Source organism: Polyodon spathula, chromosome 52 (genome assembly GCF_017654505.1).
Source record: "Polyodon spathula isolate WHYD16114869_AA chromosome 52, ASM1765450v1, whole genome shotgun sequence".
Lineage (NCBI taxonomy): Eukaryota > Metazoa > Chordata > Actinopteri > Acipenseriformes > Polyodontidae > Polyodon > Polyodon spathula.
Genome location: NC_054585.1, coordinates 2,044,418 through 2,062,531, shown reverse-complemented (window position 1 = coordinate 2,062,531; position 18,114 = coordinate 2,044,418). Strand labels below are relative to the sequence as shown.

The window sequence follows — 18,114 nt, the reverse complement described above, 5'->3', positions numbered from 1 at the left end:
TGGACCGGGAGCTTAGTGGAATAAGTAGATACAAAAGTTTTTTATAAAATAGAAAAAGAAAAATAAGGATACTTATTGTCACTGGTAATAGATTACAGTACCATGGTAACATATTAATTCTATATTGTTTGCTATATTAGTACACTGTGTCTTAGCCATATCCCAATGCTGTTTGAAACTTAATTTATTAAACATAAGAATTATTATAAAAAGGGAATGTGTTAAACTTACATTATTAAATTTCAATCCTGGTTTCGTGCTTGTATTACAACAAAAGATAAGGAAGTATCATGTTTCGTTTGTATTTGACATATAGACATGCCATCACTGAGTTGAACCCTAAACCTGAATAGGGTTAAACAAGGAAATGTACAATTAATAATTATTTTGTTATGGGTGTATGAGGCTAAAGCAAATCTTTATCAATATTATTTCATATATTATATATATATATATATATATATATATATATATATATATATATATATATATATATATATATATATATATGTTTTAATGTGCATTCTATTTGAGTCACAATACATGGAATTAAATTAAGTTCATAAACTGTTTATTAAATAAAAGCAATTATGTATAATCATGTTAAAGTTGATCACTTTATTACCAGGCACGAGTCTGTTCAACAGCACAAGTAAAATTTGTAGTGTTTGTAACAAATCCTTCCCAAGCGCATGTGTCACAATTGTTTCTCAAATATATTCACATGCAAACCATTTACCAAATTGGTGCTTACCTGCTTTAAGCAAAGTATTCCAGAATAGTTTATAAAATATTATTAGGTCTGAAACAAAGTTGTGGTCTATTTCTTGTGACACTGTTCTGTGCGCCTCATAGTGATAATTTCAAATACTGCTTAATGCACTGGCTATCGATTCAGCCACTGAAAAAGGACGCTACCCCCTGAGCCATTCAGAGGCTTTCTGCATTAACAAAACAGCTACCTAAAGCTTAAAGCTAGGATCGCTTAGTGATAAGGTTTTGTGTAGATACACCTGGAGATAACCAGCAGCTAAGTCAGATTTAGCATTCATTTCTACTGTCCCTTGATCATTCTGAAATGGGTATTTAATACAAACAGTCAAACCTGCTTATACCACACCCATATTCCAGAGGGATTTACAGTATAGGCATATGCTCTTATACCCAGGTACATGTGCCGTTTAAATTGTTTTTTTCCCCCCACCGAGTAAAACAGGTTTGAAAAGCATTGAATCGCAAAAGGACACTCAGTACTGCATTCCCAGCCAAGCCCCACCCCTTGTTTGTTGTATTTTTCACATACCTCTTATAAACGTGCACACTGATAAATCCTCTCCTGATCAATCATTTTAACACCAAACTCCTCAACAATGTGATCCGAGTCATTATTTTATTACTATAACATCTCAAAAAGCTCTGCAAATGTCCCTGATATTCTCTGAGTGCTGAATGCAGAATCAGCTATCTCCTTTGTTATGTTCGTGTCATCTCTGTAGTGCATGGGATTATGAGATACCTCCTTTTTATTTTATTTTTTTTAGGTTTCATTCAGCTCCTAATGGTCTCACTCGGCCATTCAAAGATTTTCTTGGCTTTTTCCGGAGAAAAAAGGACTAGAGACCTGTGCTTTACATCTTTTGATGATGTCGGACAAAATGGGACAGGGTCCGACATTGGACTGGAAAGGAAAAATTGTCCGACATTGGATCGCACAGGGTTAATCATGAACTTAAAACAACCATTTTAGCTAATGTCTTTATCGGTGTATTTTTATATATATATATATGTATATATATATATATATATATATATATATATATATATATATATATATATATATATATATATATATATATATATATATAGCCTTATCAGATACTTTTGTGTAAGTGTCATGTGATACTGCACACGTAAGCAAAAGACTGCTATAGCTGTGCAGTATCTGTTTATCATATGGACATGTTTCAATATATATGCACCTTGCAACACTTGCAACTGATGTGACAAAAGTTATAGAAGAACGCTTTTGTAAAGGACATATTTACATCTTCCTGCAACATGCTTTTCAAAGGTTTTTTATATGAGTTGAAACCAAAAAAATAAATGTTGTAGCGAATGCGTCATTGTTTACCCTGCTGTTTTGGAGTAGCATTATAAAGTTTTGATGCTTGCCTTCTAAATTCTTTACTCCCAGTGTGCTGTATGAATGAAATGTGGTCTAACAGGGGTCTTTTTCTCAATCAAAATTACAATATCATGAACTTTGACAAAAGTGGCATTTGTGTTGTCTGTAGTACGGTTTCAGGATGGGAACATTTCAAGCTCTATAAAAGAGTGAGTGGGTACACTAACTATGTCCACCACCACCCATGTCATTTCTTCAAGCAATAAGTAATAGCGAAATTACCTGTATATTACCTGTACTCAGAAAAAAGTCCACACTCGTTATGAATACCAGGTTGTGCTTGTACTAGGGCACACCCTTAATTTCAATACTGTGAATTTTTTTGGTGGAAACAAATATATACTGTACATTAAACAAAAGCTCAATGAAAAGATAAGCCTGAAAGATTTAGTTGTACTAAAATATTCCCATTACTTATGTTAATGTCTGTTGTGTTATAATGAAACATACAGTATCTATTGTTAATACTACATTTCTTTTAGCAGTACAATAAGTTTTATGATTGATTGTTATGGATTAACATTTAAGAAGGCTTTAGAAATCCTGTATGTAGTTGATCCAGTTCCTTTTTACGCTTGTAAAATGTATGTTTATTTTTTTCAAGTGTTTCAAAGTGCGCAATATAGCTTTAGAAGTACAGCACCTAATTCGTTGTTTTTTCTGTTATCATAGAAATCATTCATCAAGTGTTCTTTATTCTTTCGTTTATTCTTCTCATCTCAGACTGCATGTACTGTAACAGACACTCCTATTCAATACCTCAGTCATGCGTTCAGATGAGAGGATGTCTCACACTTCATGCTGTGACAAACCCCTTCCTAGAAGCAGAAGTGACTGTGGCTCCACCTCTAAGTACTTTTCCCTGCAGTATATATGAACGGCAGTGGAGCAGCTACTGGACAGAGCTCACCATACCTTGAGGGATACTGTGTATTGCATCTCAGGCTCTAAACTCAGTGAGTACAGTACAGGATCTCATCTAAATGCACCCATATCTTTGTATTTGATTATGTGTTTAATGTATTTGCTGTTTGTTTTGTGTTCTTGCTTTTGTTGTAGATGTATTATTATAATACAGTTTCTGGTGCCTTTCTTCATAGTTCAGATTTCTTCTATTTGTTTTACAGAAGCTACAATGGCATCCACTATGTCTCTCAGAAGCTACTCCACCAGCCGCCAGCCTGCCTACTCCAGCCGCTCACTCAGAGACAGCTCGTGGACCCAGTCGAAGGCTTCCTTCCCCTCCTCCAGCTCCTTCTCCCTGTCCACCGTTGGGAATGGATTGAATCCTCTCACAGGGAACGGGATGGGGGTCACCAATGAAAAGGAGACCATGCAGTGTCTGAACGACCGGCTGGCCAACTACCTGGACAAGGTGCGCTTCCTGGAGAAGTCCAACCAGGAGCTGGAGCTCAAGATCAGGGACATGATGGCTGAGAAATCCCCGAAGTACAGGGACTTCTCCCCCATGATGGCACAAGCCCATGCTCTCAACGAAGAGGTGAGTCCCTTCGATGAGAGGCACTAAGCTTAGTTTTTGTTTGATGGACACAAGTATGTGTCGAACCCAGTTAAGATATTGGACACTTACACAATAATTACACATTTGTATAGATATTTATTAGGTGATTGTACATGTAGCACTCAGGAAAGGTGAGGTCATTGAATTTGAGCTTGTTTAGTATTTTTAAATCCACCTTTATTGAGTGTTTAATAGTTTTGGATGAATTATGATTTAATTGTCACCTGAACTGGATTTGAACCAGAGCATTGAAAGGTAGAGTGGCTCTATACCATCCAACTTGGTTTCTTGCTAGTTTTAGATACAAATGTTTTATTTTTTCTCAAAAAATTTGCCCGAGAAAGCATGTCGTAGGATATAGAAATGCAAATGTTGCTGCCGTTGCCAAGCGTCACACAGTAGCAAGCTCTGTAAAGAGAAAACACAAGGGTTAAATTCCAAACGTGATCTTTAAGATAAGCACGGCTTTAGCAGCTTTATGTTAGCCCCTCCCTAGAAGGGTTACAGGGTTTCATTTAAATGTATCTGATTCTTTCTGAAGACCAAAAAATGAAATCCACATAACTGGTAGCTTGCAGTGTTTTTATTTTTATGCAAAGTTCTTAGAAGACTGATATTAGGTTGTATGAGCATGTGTGTAACAAAATAAAGGTGTAGTCCAGCATCATTACATCAAATATTTATTTTGCTAAATTTAAAATAGTCCAAACTTGTTTTTATAGTAAGACATGCACATTCTAACAGTTCTAACTCTGAAATGTTAGTTACGCATGTTTTAGGAAGTAACAGGTTTACCATACTGTGAAGGTCATGTAATACACGAAGGTCATGTGATGATGAAGGTAATGGATATATGAAGGTAATGTGATATGTGGCACACATAAGCAAAACACTCTTCTACACCTGGCTGGTATTTATGGGCACCATGTCAGCCTCTATTCAATATTTAACTTGACTTGCAACTATTTAATGCGACAAAAGTTAAACTTTGTAAAGGACTTGCTTTTTCTTTTTCCCGATACGTGGTTTTCAAAGCTCTTGTTTAAATTAAGTGAAAATCAAACTGTAAAATGGTAGCAGTTTCATCATTGTTTACCTTTTGATACTGTGACTGACGTTTGGTGTTAAAAATGTTTCAATGGTAACCCTCGCTTCGGTAACTGACAACTGTAGCTAATGAAACGCTAATAAAAAACTCCTTTTGTTTTTTAACTATTTTTAACCCTTCTAGCTGACATCTCACGCCACCATGAAATCCAATATATATATATTTTTTTTTCAGGTGAGAAAGATGACCTTGGATAACAGCAGAATCTTACTGCAGATTGACAATGCCAAACTGGCAGCAGATGACTTCAGAATGAAGTAAGTATAATTTAAAATTTAAAAAAAAAAACTAAATGAGCTCAATGTTTCCCTACCCTTTGTTGGCATCAGTAGCAATTTTAATTTTTTTTTCAGTTCAACTTTTAATTTCTATACATCCTAACATTTCTGAAACCACAACCTTACTCCTACATATACTGTAGCCCTATATACTGATTTACAGCTATCAGAATCCCTCAATGCCCTCTTTGTCCTTCATCATTCACTAATGCTCTATGGTGTCTAACTGAAAAGACACAAACAGAGAGAACCTGGGTGGTTCAACACAAATATCTGATGCTTCTAGAAATCTGAAGCCTATAAAAAAGCAGAACATTGATTTTCTGAATAATTGGGAGTTGTGGTGTTAAAGGACCCCACAATCAAATTCTGAACCTCACTGTAAATTCTCTCTAATTTGATCATCTTGTTACTATTTCATTTTCTGCACTTCCAGAGTGTGGGAATTCCTTTAATAAAAACCTCTTTCTCCTGGGGATCGTAGGTGGGAGACAGAGTGTGACCTCACCCAGTCAGTGGAAAGAGACATCCAAGCCCTGAAGAGGGTGAAGGCTGAACATGTGGGCATCCTGAGCAGCATGCAGGCTCAAATGGATAGTATGACGGAGGAGATTCACTTCCTCAAGATGAACCACAAGGAGGTAAGCAAAGAGCGGGACACAGAGCGAAGGGAGGGAGCGCTGAAGAAACCATAACATGGACTATCTGCTGTTTCCTAAGACCAAAGCTCATGAACTGGAACTGGAAAATGCGTAAGGTACAAAAATGTTTATCTGGCCGTAACATTTATTATGTTATTTTAAAAAGTAATTTAACTTAGAGTCACTTAAAAGGGTACAGTAAACGTATGACCTCTTACACAACTACACTTAAAAACACATGGGAATTACCAGATAAGAATTCTTATCTCTGGAACATAATTCCATAAGTGCATTGATCCCATGCACACAGAAACAAAATGTATGTTTCCTCACGGCTTTTCCGTTAATGATAACCAGTACACCGGCACACCCAGTTTGTATATCCACGTTGTAAGTCCTGTATAATTCTACTCAAAAGACGTGGGGGTCTTCCAAAAATTGCTGTTGTAATTTGAGCTTCAGCCTGTGCAAGCTTTTGCTTCTATGCCACTTAGAACAAAGCGGATTCAGATATAAAAGGAAGAAATTATAATTAACAGCAGAAGGGGTTAACTTTGGAAGGGTGGAGAAAATCCCTGATGTCCCTTTACATTATATCCAATGGTAAATAGAGATGACCGCAAAACCAACTGAAGTGTAGGTACTGTTAAACATAGTAAGTCAACACAGAGATAAAACAACGTGTCAACAAGCTTATGGCTATTTGGACAAAGGGTGGATAATTTAACTATTATTCTAGACCTGTGCATGCAGAGTATAAGTAATAGAGTGGTTGTAATTTGATACAACTGCAGGTACATTCTACCCCTGTACTGGTAACTATTTAATGAATGTGTATTAATAATTTATTTTAAGTTCTCACATCCCGAAGGACATTTCATTTCACAGCTCAGGCTCATAATACCTGGGAGGAAGCCAGGTTACTTGAGCTGTTAACTGACAAGCCAATGTTCCCTCTGTTTTCTAAAGGAAGTGGCTGCCATTATGGCCCGCCTGTCGTGTGAGCAGGTGAGCGTGGAGGTGGATGCTGCTCAAGGTCCTGACCTCGCTGCTGTCCTGGCTGAACTGCGTAGCCAGTACGAAGACGTCGCAAGGAAGAACAAGGAAGATGCAGAAGCATGGTACCAGAAAAAGGTGAGGAATCAAAATGTCCAAAAACACATTCTGTAGGATTCCACGCCCACTCGTGGTGCCTGTTGCAGTGTCAGTGAATAATAGCTCTTATCATCCTTCAGCCTTTCCTTCTCTACACCCTCACCAGTCATTATGAGTCAAATGACAGTTGCAACAACTGTTTAAATAATGTAGCTATAATTTGTCTTTTCATGGTTAACATCTGACAACTTTTGACACTAGTAACTTTAAAGTCTGTTTCAAAGCTCTTTTCGAAATATCTGCTCTAGTGCACTGATAATAACAATACATGATGTGCTACGGAACAGAAAAGCCAGTTGTAGCAACACATGGGGACATATAACGATATCTTTTTGGGAACTCTGCTGTAACGTTATCTTTTTGGGAACCCCGTTACTTACTCTTAAATATGTTAGACCTATACCCTATTAGTTTATTGCTAGATAAAAAGTTGAGTTGGTCATATAAAATGGTTTGTTCAATTTAATTCTTCCTCCATTGATATTGTTCATATATTCATATTTGCAATGCGCCACTGGCCTCCTAAATACTACCATTTTGAATCTTAGAAAGGTATAACCACATGTCTTGAGTTTGAACCTAATATTCTTAGAACTTGATAGAAAGAGACTCTCACAACATTATCTCACTCATTTCCAGCTCATACCTCACTTCAGTTTCCTCTCACATGTTAGTTGTTTGAATAGTCTGTGGCTGGTTGTATAGTTGTGTGTTATGTGCCCTGCTGACACAGATGGAGACTGTCGCTCTGGAGGTGCAGCAGAACACTGGAGCCCTGCAGAGTGCCACGAATGAAATTAATGAGAAGAGGCGCATCCTGCAGTCCCTGGAGGTAGAGCTGGAAAGTCTGCGCAAGCAGGTAATTAAAACACACCGAGACCCACTTGAAATAAGAAAGCCAAAAGCAGAACAGTGAAGAACCTAGCATGGAATACCTTAGTTACAAAATAGGGTTTTCTCAGACATGCATACACAAACATTAGTCTTTGTCGCTGAGACAAAAGTTGCTAATCAAAAATTATAGAAATTAGTTTTCCATTTCAGTGAAGTGCAGTTTATCAGTATACAGTACATTCTTAATGCTTTAAAAGATTGAGATGACAGTTTAGGGATTTCAGTAGAGTTTATGAATGGAATAAAGGAAATGTTGCATTACCTGAAGTAAGTCTAGAGGAAGCTTGGCTTTGTTTCATGGGTATTGTATCATGACAGGGTTCAGTTCCTAGATGTAACTTACTGCTTTTGTTCTGAATGAATGAACCCTATTAATGCTCAGGATAGACATTAGACATGCGTTGACAAGGGCAAACACTCATTTAAAAAGACCTTTTCACAGGAAGAACATTTTCCACACTTCATTGTTCAGAAAGCCTTTCAGATATTGGTTTCAGTGCCACAGTTTACACAGGATAGAAATAGATAGAATAGTATAGGTAACGTTTTGTTTATATTTGAGTGATATAAATGATTACTGTGTAGATCATTGTTTGAAAGTACTGCCCCTAACTATAAGTAATGGAGGCTTACCAGCTAAATGTGCATTTAGGTTGGTATATATATATATATATATATATATATATATATATATATATATATATATATATATATATATATATATATATAGGGCATATATATATATATATATATATATATATATATATATAATATATATATATATATATATATATATATATATATATATATATATATATATATATATATATATATATTTATAGATATAGATATATATAATTTTTTTTAAAATAATAACATTTTAAATGATTTAATTAGCTATATCAATTAGACTGTGTCTAAGTGGTATACATTATAAGGAACATCAGAACTTTTATAACGTTGAAATATATATCAGGTAGGGCATTACCACATGGTAGAGAAACACAGAACATATTGATTGAATGTCTAGCTTAAAAGTTAGGATGATGAGGTAAATCAATCTTCAATTGAGAGAATGTTTAAAATAACAATATAGGCACTGTTTACTGGACATAACTTTCGTAGTTGGTCTCTATATAAGGGGTTCTCAACCTAATTTGAATCACACCCCACTTTTTATTATTATAACTTTTTTTTTTTTTACTTTACCTTAGCAAATGTGATGTCCTGAACAAGGGCACATTGCAGTGGAAACAAATGTCGCTGATTCTTAAACACAAAAAGTGTGACTGGGTCTCGGCTTTAGAAGTGCGGTTTTCCAGACTAAATAAATACCGGTATCACAGGCGAAATAAGAACAAATAAAAAAACAACAACAACAACAAAACACTGGCTAGTTTGTAAAAATTCACATTTAGAATTGTGTAAAACTGTATTTGGAAATTATTAGTGTTAGAACAGTTCAGTTCAGTCCTGTCACTTAGGATTCTCTCTATAAGCTCAAAACCAGGTAAAGACCGATTTTAACAAATAATAATATCTCGATATGTGAGCATCAGAACCACCCAGATTGGCTACAAAGCAATAACATAGCAAGAGAAACGTGACAATGACGTTTGAAGCTACTTATACATGGTTTAGTCCAAGAATAAAGTTCTTTTGACAAATTTTTCAACAGGTCAACATGCTGGAGGGTAACCTGGGGGAAACCAGTCACAGATACACAGTGGAACTAGAACGCCTGCAGGGGAGGCTAACCCAGCTGGAGGCTGAGCTAGCCACGCTGCGCCACGACCTGCAGAGCAACAAGATGGAGTATGAGCAGCTGCTGAGGATCAAGGAGAGCCTGCAGCTCGAGATAGCCACCTACAGGCGTCTGCTCGAAGGAGAGGAAGTGTACGTATACAGCCTTCTACAGCAATCTCTGTAGAACCATTATGGTTTCAGAACATAGCTTTCTTAAAAACAGAGGGTTGTAAACAACGGATTCAATACAAACCAATGTGTTGATAAGATTGTATCTGGTATATATTTGATCAGGCTTTACAATTTAAAGGACGTACATTAGAGGGATATTTGAGAGCATTTTCTAATGTACAGTGCATGCAAATGTTAATTGTATTTAAATACATTTTTTTATTTATTTTCTTTTTAGTGAAAAACCAGCACCTCCTCCACCCAAGAGTAAGTACATATTAAAACACTGTAGTGCACTATTCACCTTTTGTTTTAATTTAGTGGTCACCAATGGTTTTTACCCCCATGTTCGTCCCAATTTGGTTCACCGTTGCAACCCCCCAGCGACTCAGGAAATGGAGGCTGAAACACGCTTCCTCTGAAATGCATTCCTGCCAATCGAACCTGCGATCTCCAGGCTATAGGGTGCATCCTGCACTTCACGTGGACCGCCTTTACAGGATGTGCCACTCGGAGCCCCTATTATTCACCTTTCTAAGGAATGCTTTGTTAAAGTTCAAAAACCTTTTTTTAACTGCTTTAGAAAGAGTTTATTCTCAATTTCTGAAGCACTATTTAATCTAAGACCATGTGTATACACTACTAAAACAGTCCTAATACTTATGAAAATGTGGTAGTCAAACAACATACAAATAGTGAGAAATGAAAACACTATGAGCTTTTCCTTAAATTCTTCAGCCTACAAAATGTTAGCTGGCTCATTTCCAGTGAACAGCTTGTCACCTGACTGCTGTAGAGTTGCTGTAACAAAGCCACATTGTGTGTATCTGTACAGATCTTGGAAGCTCCAATTCAAATACACAAAATATCAACATACTCTTGTGAGGCCTTTGTCTGTAATACCTACTTGTATATACTTTAAAAAATACGTGGTCTATAATCCTATTAATGAATGTTAAAAGAATACAAGGACTTACAAATCAGAGAAGAAACACAGCGATACAGCATGAGCTATCCTTGATGTGTCACACATTAAAGCAGATAGGCATTCAAAGAATATCGTGTTAAGTCTTTGTTATACACAGTTTAAAGCCTGTTCCTGTTCTTGGCTTGAGTACCATTTAGTATACAAATGACTGCAAATAAATGCTTTGTTAAAGTTAATACCTCACATCGGCATGGCTTTTGCCAGTTCCTGGTGCCGCCAAAAGCATTAGGAAGATGTATAAAACACCTCATGAAAGTTAGGTATTCATTTTGTGTTTGATTTGGATATGACAGAAAAGACCTGTGTTCCTCCCTCTTCCTTAGTTTTTTTTTCAATACTAAACCAACCAATCTTTCCTTAACATGTGGACAGAGTCATTGTTTCACCTACATGAGCAAACAGACATACCTAAAATAAATAAATATATCTCAATACAAATTCCTGCAACATGTGTCTACAGATATATTTGTGTTAAAGGTAGGATTATGCTTTGTAAATAGCTTGTGAATTGTAGTCCTGTGTAAACTAAACAGTAGTTTTACATCATTAGAAACAGATTAAACTGTGAACAGGCAGGCTGAGGTTGCTGTGGTAACAGGTGTTGACAGGAATGACTTGCTTTGAATCTCTATGAATGTGATTTGTCTGAAAGCTGTGTGTTAGGCTTGTCAGTTGTTACATTTATAAAGAATTGTTTGAATCAGATTTATGACATAGCTTATGGGCTTTATGTAAACCGCTAAACTAGGAAACATACAAAATATGTCAACCTGTACTAGTCTCAAGAGAAAATCACTTTTTTTTCTTAGAAAACAGTGGGCCTAATTTAATTTAAAAACGGAACTTCAAGGACTGTTTTAATGGATGTTTCATTTAGGACTATTTTTAAAGTCCATTTTCATTAAAGAAATACAGTGGCGTTTATAAAACCCTTGTTAACTGTTTCAGAGTTATAAGTTTATACCACTTATGAAAAGTTTATCTGGATCTTTGTTTTATTTATTTTTTATTGTGACATACTGTAGCACAAATACATTCTATTACTATTGCATATCGTTTAAAACAAACTCATTTCAGAACACTGATATTCACAGAAGAGCAAATGGTATTTGCATGGTCACAGAGAACCATGCATGCACAATCTGAAACTCTGGGACTTGCTTGTGGTGTTACACAGTGCAAAGCAGTTATGTAGTAGTTGTTTCATAAAGTGATCTTGTTTCCTTTGCAGGAGAGCCAGATATCACGACAAGGAAGATTGTGAAGGTTGTCACACAGACCATGGTTGATGGCAAAATCGTTGACGAATCAAGTGAAGTCTCCAGCGAGACTGTGGAGAAGAAATAGGCGGAACCCTGTGCGCGCTATACACGTTTCCCCAGTATATTGTATTTTTGAGCTGGATCTTTTTAACTTTGGTATACTGCAAGGAATCTTTCAGCTGTTTTTTGTAGGTGTATTGAAGAACTGGCATGAGGGTATGGGAGGGTAGAGGAAAGGACACTATTTCACTGTATTCTACCCAAAATAATGTGATTTCTTTGGTTCTGGTTACAAAACTGTAATTTAAAAAAATTGCCAATGTCTTACTTGTCTGACTAAAGCTATAGATTTAAAAATGCATTGAATCTTTGCCTTTAAATCAAACACGTATTATTATCTATTGGGGTAATAACTATTTTGGTGTGATGCCTTTTTTGTGTCCATTCATTAGCAGTTAGAATATGTTTTTAATCTTTTGACACATTGTATAGATACATCATTACAGAAGTGATTTAGAGTGGTGAGTTAAAGACCCACATTAATACTAATAAATTACATTGTCTTTCATATGGGTTTTGTATGGCTAGTTTGGGTAGGTATAAAATGTATGTAGTTTTAGCAAAAATAAAGGATATTATTAAAGAAACCATGGAAACGTTATACTGGTTTTGTGTTACAATTTATTAAATTCAGCTTTCAAAATATAAAACAAGAGCAGAAGGATGGACACAAGCTCATTCATACCTCACCTTCCCAGCTACAAAAGAATGGCTCATTTATATCATGAACTGGTATTCTGGAATCTGCAAGGTGAAGCTAATAAAACAGGATTGTTTGTAGCTGGGTATTCAATGCCCTGTAAGAAGAATGCAGAACAAATAGGGAAGTTCACTATTTTGGGCTAAAACACAACCCTATCTTGCTCTTGAAGTTAATGGATAAAGGGATTGCAATGAAAGCGTCTTTCATTAGAGCTGCCATTATCTCCGGTCATGTAGGGTACCAGGATGACCTGGGGACCTCTGCAAATTTCAAATTTTATGCAGGTGTAGCAGGAATAAGAACATAAGAAAAGTTTAGGAATGAGAAAAGTCCATTTGACCGATCAAGGCTCTTCCCTTGTTAGCACACCATTCTCCCCTACTGGGAGGATTTCAATTTAGAAGCACATAATCTAGGCTTTTATTTTTAAAATGTTCTCGGTGTTTGAGATCCTGTCTGTTCTAAACTTACTTTTACTCAGCTTCCATGTATGCCCTATTTTGTTCCACTCTCTGGGTTAAATTTGTAGTGTCTCAGGTTAACTATCTTACAATGCAATGAAGTTCTATCTTTCCCTTCTTTTTTTCTAGGCTGAAGAGATTTAATTAGTTTAGCCTTTACTCACAGCTCATGTTCTCAAGTCCTAGGTCTAGACTAAAACCACCTGAATCTATCTGGGATCAGAATATGGATAGGAGGGTGTTCTCTGGTTTCTAAATTCCTGTTCAAAGACATTGTTGTTCCAGGCCAGTGTTTAATATTCCAGACACAAGACAAGGGATTCTTTCTGCATCACAACCACTTAGTCGGAAATCACAGCACTGTAGAAGATCAAGCAAATGCAAAAAGGAAGGAGGATTTTAGAGATGTGGGACTGCAGCACAGGTGAAGAGTTGATCCCACTCTTAAGATTTACAGTTAACTCAGCAGCCTGTCAAATGAACTATGAACGACCCAGAGTATTGGTCTGCAGTCTCCACATGCTAGTATTCAGCAGATTTAAACCAATGTCTGCCACGTGCTATAAGAGGGTATGTAAATATAAATTACATTTGACAGTGATTTTACATATTTATATGATTTGCAATTACATATATACTGCAGCGCAAAAGCAAGAGAGGTTATTGATCACAATTGTTACCTTTTACATTGTAATTGTTGTTCTATTAAATATATAGGTTTTACATTTTATATTAGTAGATTCAATAAATATTCTAAATAAATATCAGTTGAATTTAACATATTTTGAAGTTGGATAAATAAGGCAATGCTGGAATATTGATTGGAATTATTTACAAACCTACAAAAGTGTTTATGTTCCTGAAATGTGGGAAACATTTACTAATGTAAGTTTACATTTGAAATAGATTCAAACTCTAATTGCTAATGAATGGTATTTAAATCAGAACTTAGAAAATTGTTTTTAAATACTTTATAAAAGACTCCAAATCTTGTTTCCAGATAAATAACTGTAACCATGGGAACAGACAGAATGTGTTTACTCACCTGGGCTCAGGAGCAAAACATGGGGGTGTTTATGTCTGTTAGTGATGAAGAAAGTGAATGGCAACAATGTCTCATCTGCCCCCAGCTAGGAATGGATTTATTTAGCTGGTGGTCCCTGTCCCACCCCATTCCTATTACACCTCAAGCATACCAAAGCAACTACAGACAAAAATGAGCAATCCAGTATTACAAAAAGTTTGTAATGAAAGCTAACTCACTCGCCAACTATTCATTTCATTACTATATACATTATCTATAGGTTCTTCTAGCACATGAAGAACCAAGTAGAATTACTAGTAGAATATTCAAGTGTTCATGTTTATATACCTTACAGTTATGACAATACAGGCATGTGTTAATGCTACTTCTCTCAGTGTACTACGCCTCCTACACTGCCAGTAGCAAAGTCCTATAAAGTGCAGGGGTACAGCACCTTCTGTTTGCTATATGAGACACCTGCGCTTCAACCCCTTTGCAGGAAACTAATCTCAAAAAAAAGGCTGTGGTGCTTCCTCTGGTGAGCTCTGCAGGAAACAATAAATCAACACTTACCATAACCATAAAGGCAATAAACAACACAAAAAGAGCTTCATTATGGTACTCAGCTGGGTTTGGTGTTTCATTTTTTTTTTTTTTTTAAAACCTTAAAAAAAAAAACAACAAATTCACACAAGGCCTGGCAAACACTGAAGTAAATTCTTCCGGTCTCACACTGTTTTCATAAGCAGTTGGCAGCTGTTTCCGTATCTAACACATTACACAAGGATGAAAAATGATGATTCTACTGTGTCAATTCCAAACCAGACAATTGTTGTGTGGACCGTTTTTGTGCAGATGAAAAAGAACAAAACAAAGCTGCAGTTAACACCATTTATCAGACCAACAGAGAAACAGGAAACAGACATGCTTACAAAAACACACAGGTCTCTTCCTCAGGTAAAATGGAACAGTGAAGATTTGTACATTAATTATTTTTCAAAAGAAATCTTGTATATTTTAAATTTTTTGGGGGTCCAAGGTATCAGTTGAGCTCAGTAACAGCAGCTCTTACAGTGTGCATAGGGGTGGACCATTAATTCTGGGTGTCTACATCTATGAGGGTGTTTCCATTGTATCACTATAAGGGGATTGCACAGCATCAGCAGAAAAATGTCTAATGTGACATTATGAAGTATGCTGTGTGGATGTTGTTTTCTTGTATCTGATATCAGCGATTACATTCTCAACTGGCATAGCTGTTTAAAGAATTGAAAACACATCAACTGTGCTTTCCTCCAGAATTGCACCCATGAAAGAACGACTGCCAAAGAATATATATTTAGAATATTGTACATGACTTTATACCACTCCTGTTGCTTGATAACTTACAGTAGTGCAAAATGATATCTAATAAAAAAAGAACCACATCATTAAAAAAAAAAAAAAAAAAAAAAAAAAGCTCACAATGAGAAGAGTTTTAATGTTTGTTTACATTGAAAAGAATGACAGGTACCTCAGAACTTTGAGGATTCTTGAAGCTTTCATAACCAAAATGAAAATACTGGGCTGAATGGCCTCCTCTCGTTTGTAAAATCATGTTCTTCTCCAACACCCCTTACCATCAATGTGAACCCCTGGTGGTTGCTGGTTATCAATACACGATCTACAAAAGAAGCCGCGTTCAATACATTTACATATTTATAATACGATACCCAATTGCAGGCTCTAACTGTATCTAATTTGTCCTTCATTGCTGGCATACCTCTACTCCATGAAACAGTATTGCAATTTAAGTAGCGTTTTCATCTGGCACCAATATGTTTCAGGTCACATCAATCTCAGCACCAAATACATATTATATACAGAGTTTAGAAGCCATGTACTTTTTTCAATAAAGTTTCAATATGCCCATGATGAAACAATATAAAACCCAACCCACGAATTTCTTAAACATTGAGCACATCTTTATTCTGTTCCATGGATTAATGCTAATGGTGCTGACATGAACGGTTACCACTAGATAAATGACAGATTTCAAATGCAAGCGTAGGTTGACAAATCAGGTTTAGTTGGTTGAACAGCTTTTAGTTTTTGCTCCAACTTGTGTTTGCTGTAGTTTTTATTCTGAAAACATCATGCACGCTACATTAAACTCTTAATGAGGGCATTTGATTGGTTTCATTATACCTGTTCCTAATGTACACCCCCATCGGTTAGATCGGTTCATAAGTTGTGTGTGGTCTTCAGAATCGCGTGACAATCCGTTCCACTTCCTAAACTTTATTCAAAGCGCGGCTCTGGCATGAAATAACCGGTTTCAAAAATCACTTAACAGAGCAATGTCTGTTTCGTGCTCTATAAACTCAGGAGCTAGCAACCACTGTCAAAGCTGGGCCAAGATGTTTTAACAAATCTTGCCCAGTGTGTTTAAATGCACCTACACATATGCAACATCTCAAATGGCTTCTGAGAAACAGAGCATTGAAAGTCCAGCAACAGCAGTATATTCATGATGAATGTATGTGTGACTACAACCCAGAACATTGCATCTTACTCAGCACCCTATATTATATTGTTTGTAAAATAAGAATTACACAGTTTTGCTAATGTGACGTTGTGTCCATTTGATAAAGACTATGGGATACAAAGAAATGTCAGGATCTGCTATACATAGTATACTGAATATTGAGTTTAGAAGCCATGCACTGTTTTCAGTAACGTCAAATTTCCAAGAGGGAAGGATAAAACATGCTAATTTTTTTATTTTTTATTTTTGAAATTTTCCCCTTTGAGCTGTGATCTGGCAAAGGTTAACCTAAAGTGAAAAAGTGACCCTAACCAGAAAAAAAAATAAAATTCACCCTGGGCTCAACTTAGACACTACCATAATGTGTAGCACCTCATTCGACTATTCAAATGAATAGGGCTTGAGAAAAAAATACTAGGACCACCCAATTCACTTTTGGCAAGTTGCCAGACGAGGTGTAAGTGACAAGTTTTATTTTAACTACAGCACAACCCTTTACCTTTTAGGGGATGGAGGTCCTAAAATGTTAGTATTGCTGTAAGAACCTTGGGGACCACTCCTCCAATTTTTGTGAAACACTTTTGGTTTCAAATCCACGCACTGGTCATTAAGCCCTTCTGAAATTTGAAATTGGTATGTCTGCCAAGTTTAGGTCAAAATAACAGCACTTCAGTTAGGACTATGTGGTACTTTAGCCTCACCAAAGTGGCCATTAGCAATGCACAAATGCAATTTCAAAAATCTGCCAAAAATCTAAAATCTGTGGAAACCACAAAGTGTTGCTTCATTCTTGTAGATGCAGAAGTCAAAAAGGATCTGCACACTGATCAGGAGAGTGGCGACAAGGAAACCACTACATAATCAAAGTAAGCGAGAAATTTTATTAAACCAAAGAACAAGCAAATAAAGTGCACAGTGCAAGTGCAAACGTTTCGGTCGTTTGACCATCTTCAGTGCTGTGGTCATAAACATCTATCCAAAAATATCTTTGGGTGATTTTTTTCTTGAAAGCCCTGTTCATTACAAGTCGAATGAGGTGCTGCACATGATGGTAGCGTCTAGGTTGAGCCCAGGGTGATTTTTCTAGTCAGGGTCACTTTTACCTTTGCCAGGTCACAGCTCGAAAGGGAAAGAAATAATAGATTAGTATTTCTGAACTCAGCAGGCCCGAAAACCCCAGGTAAATTTTTCTAGCAAAATCTGAGACAGTCGGGCAACAAAATGCCTCTTTTCTGGTTGTGTTGGTGTGGAATGAGTCATACTGTGCTTAACTGAAAACTGCATGTTTGGTGCTTGCTTACAAACTAGTTCTGGACTAACTTAAAATTACAAATACTGTAGTCAGTTGAACGAACAGCTTTTATTTTTTTAGCTTGTGTTTGCAGTAGT

General features: G+C 36.3%; 1 protein-coding gene across 1 annotated transcript; it reads left to right on the top strand.

Moving 5' to 3' along the window:
• Positions 1 to 3,039: 3,039 nt before the first annotated feature.
• On the top strand, positions 3,040 to 12,597 carry LOC121307041 (keratin, type I cytoskeletal 18-like). Its single transcript, XM_041239118.1, has 9 exons — positions 3,040 to 3,141; positions 3,313 to 3,686; positions 4,990 to 5,072; positions 5,578 to 5,734; positions 6,704 to 6,868; positions 7,623 to 7,748; positions 9,462 to 9,679; positions 9,939 to 9,967; positions 11,920 to 12,597. The coding sequence occupies exons 2-9, from the start codon at positions 3,321 to 3,323 to the stop codon at positions 12,033 to 12,035; spliced, it is 1,260 nt and encodes a 419-aa protein (XP_041095052.1). The 5' UTR covers positions 3,040 to 3,141; positions 3,313 to 3,320; the 3' UTR covers positions 12,036 to 12,597.
• Positions 12,598 to 18,114: the final 5,517 nt, after the last annotated feature.

Coding starts and splice junctions, on each gene's coding strand:
- LOC121307041 (XM_041239118.1), top strand. CDS start 3,321: ATGGCATCCACTATGTCTCTCAGAAGCTACTCCACCAGCCGCCAGCCT. Junction 6,869..7,622: donor AAGCATGGTACCAGAAAAAG/GTGAGGAATCAA, acceptor CTGCTGACACAG/ATGGAGACTGTCGCTCTGGA. Junction 9,968..11,919: donor AGCACCTCCTCCACCCAAGA/GTAAGTACATAT, acceptor TTTCCTTTGCAG/GAGAGCCAGATATCACGACA.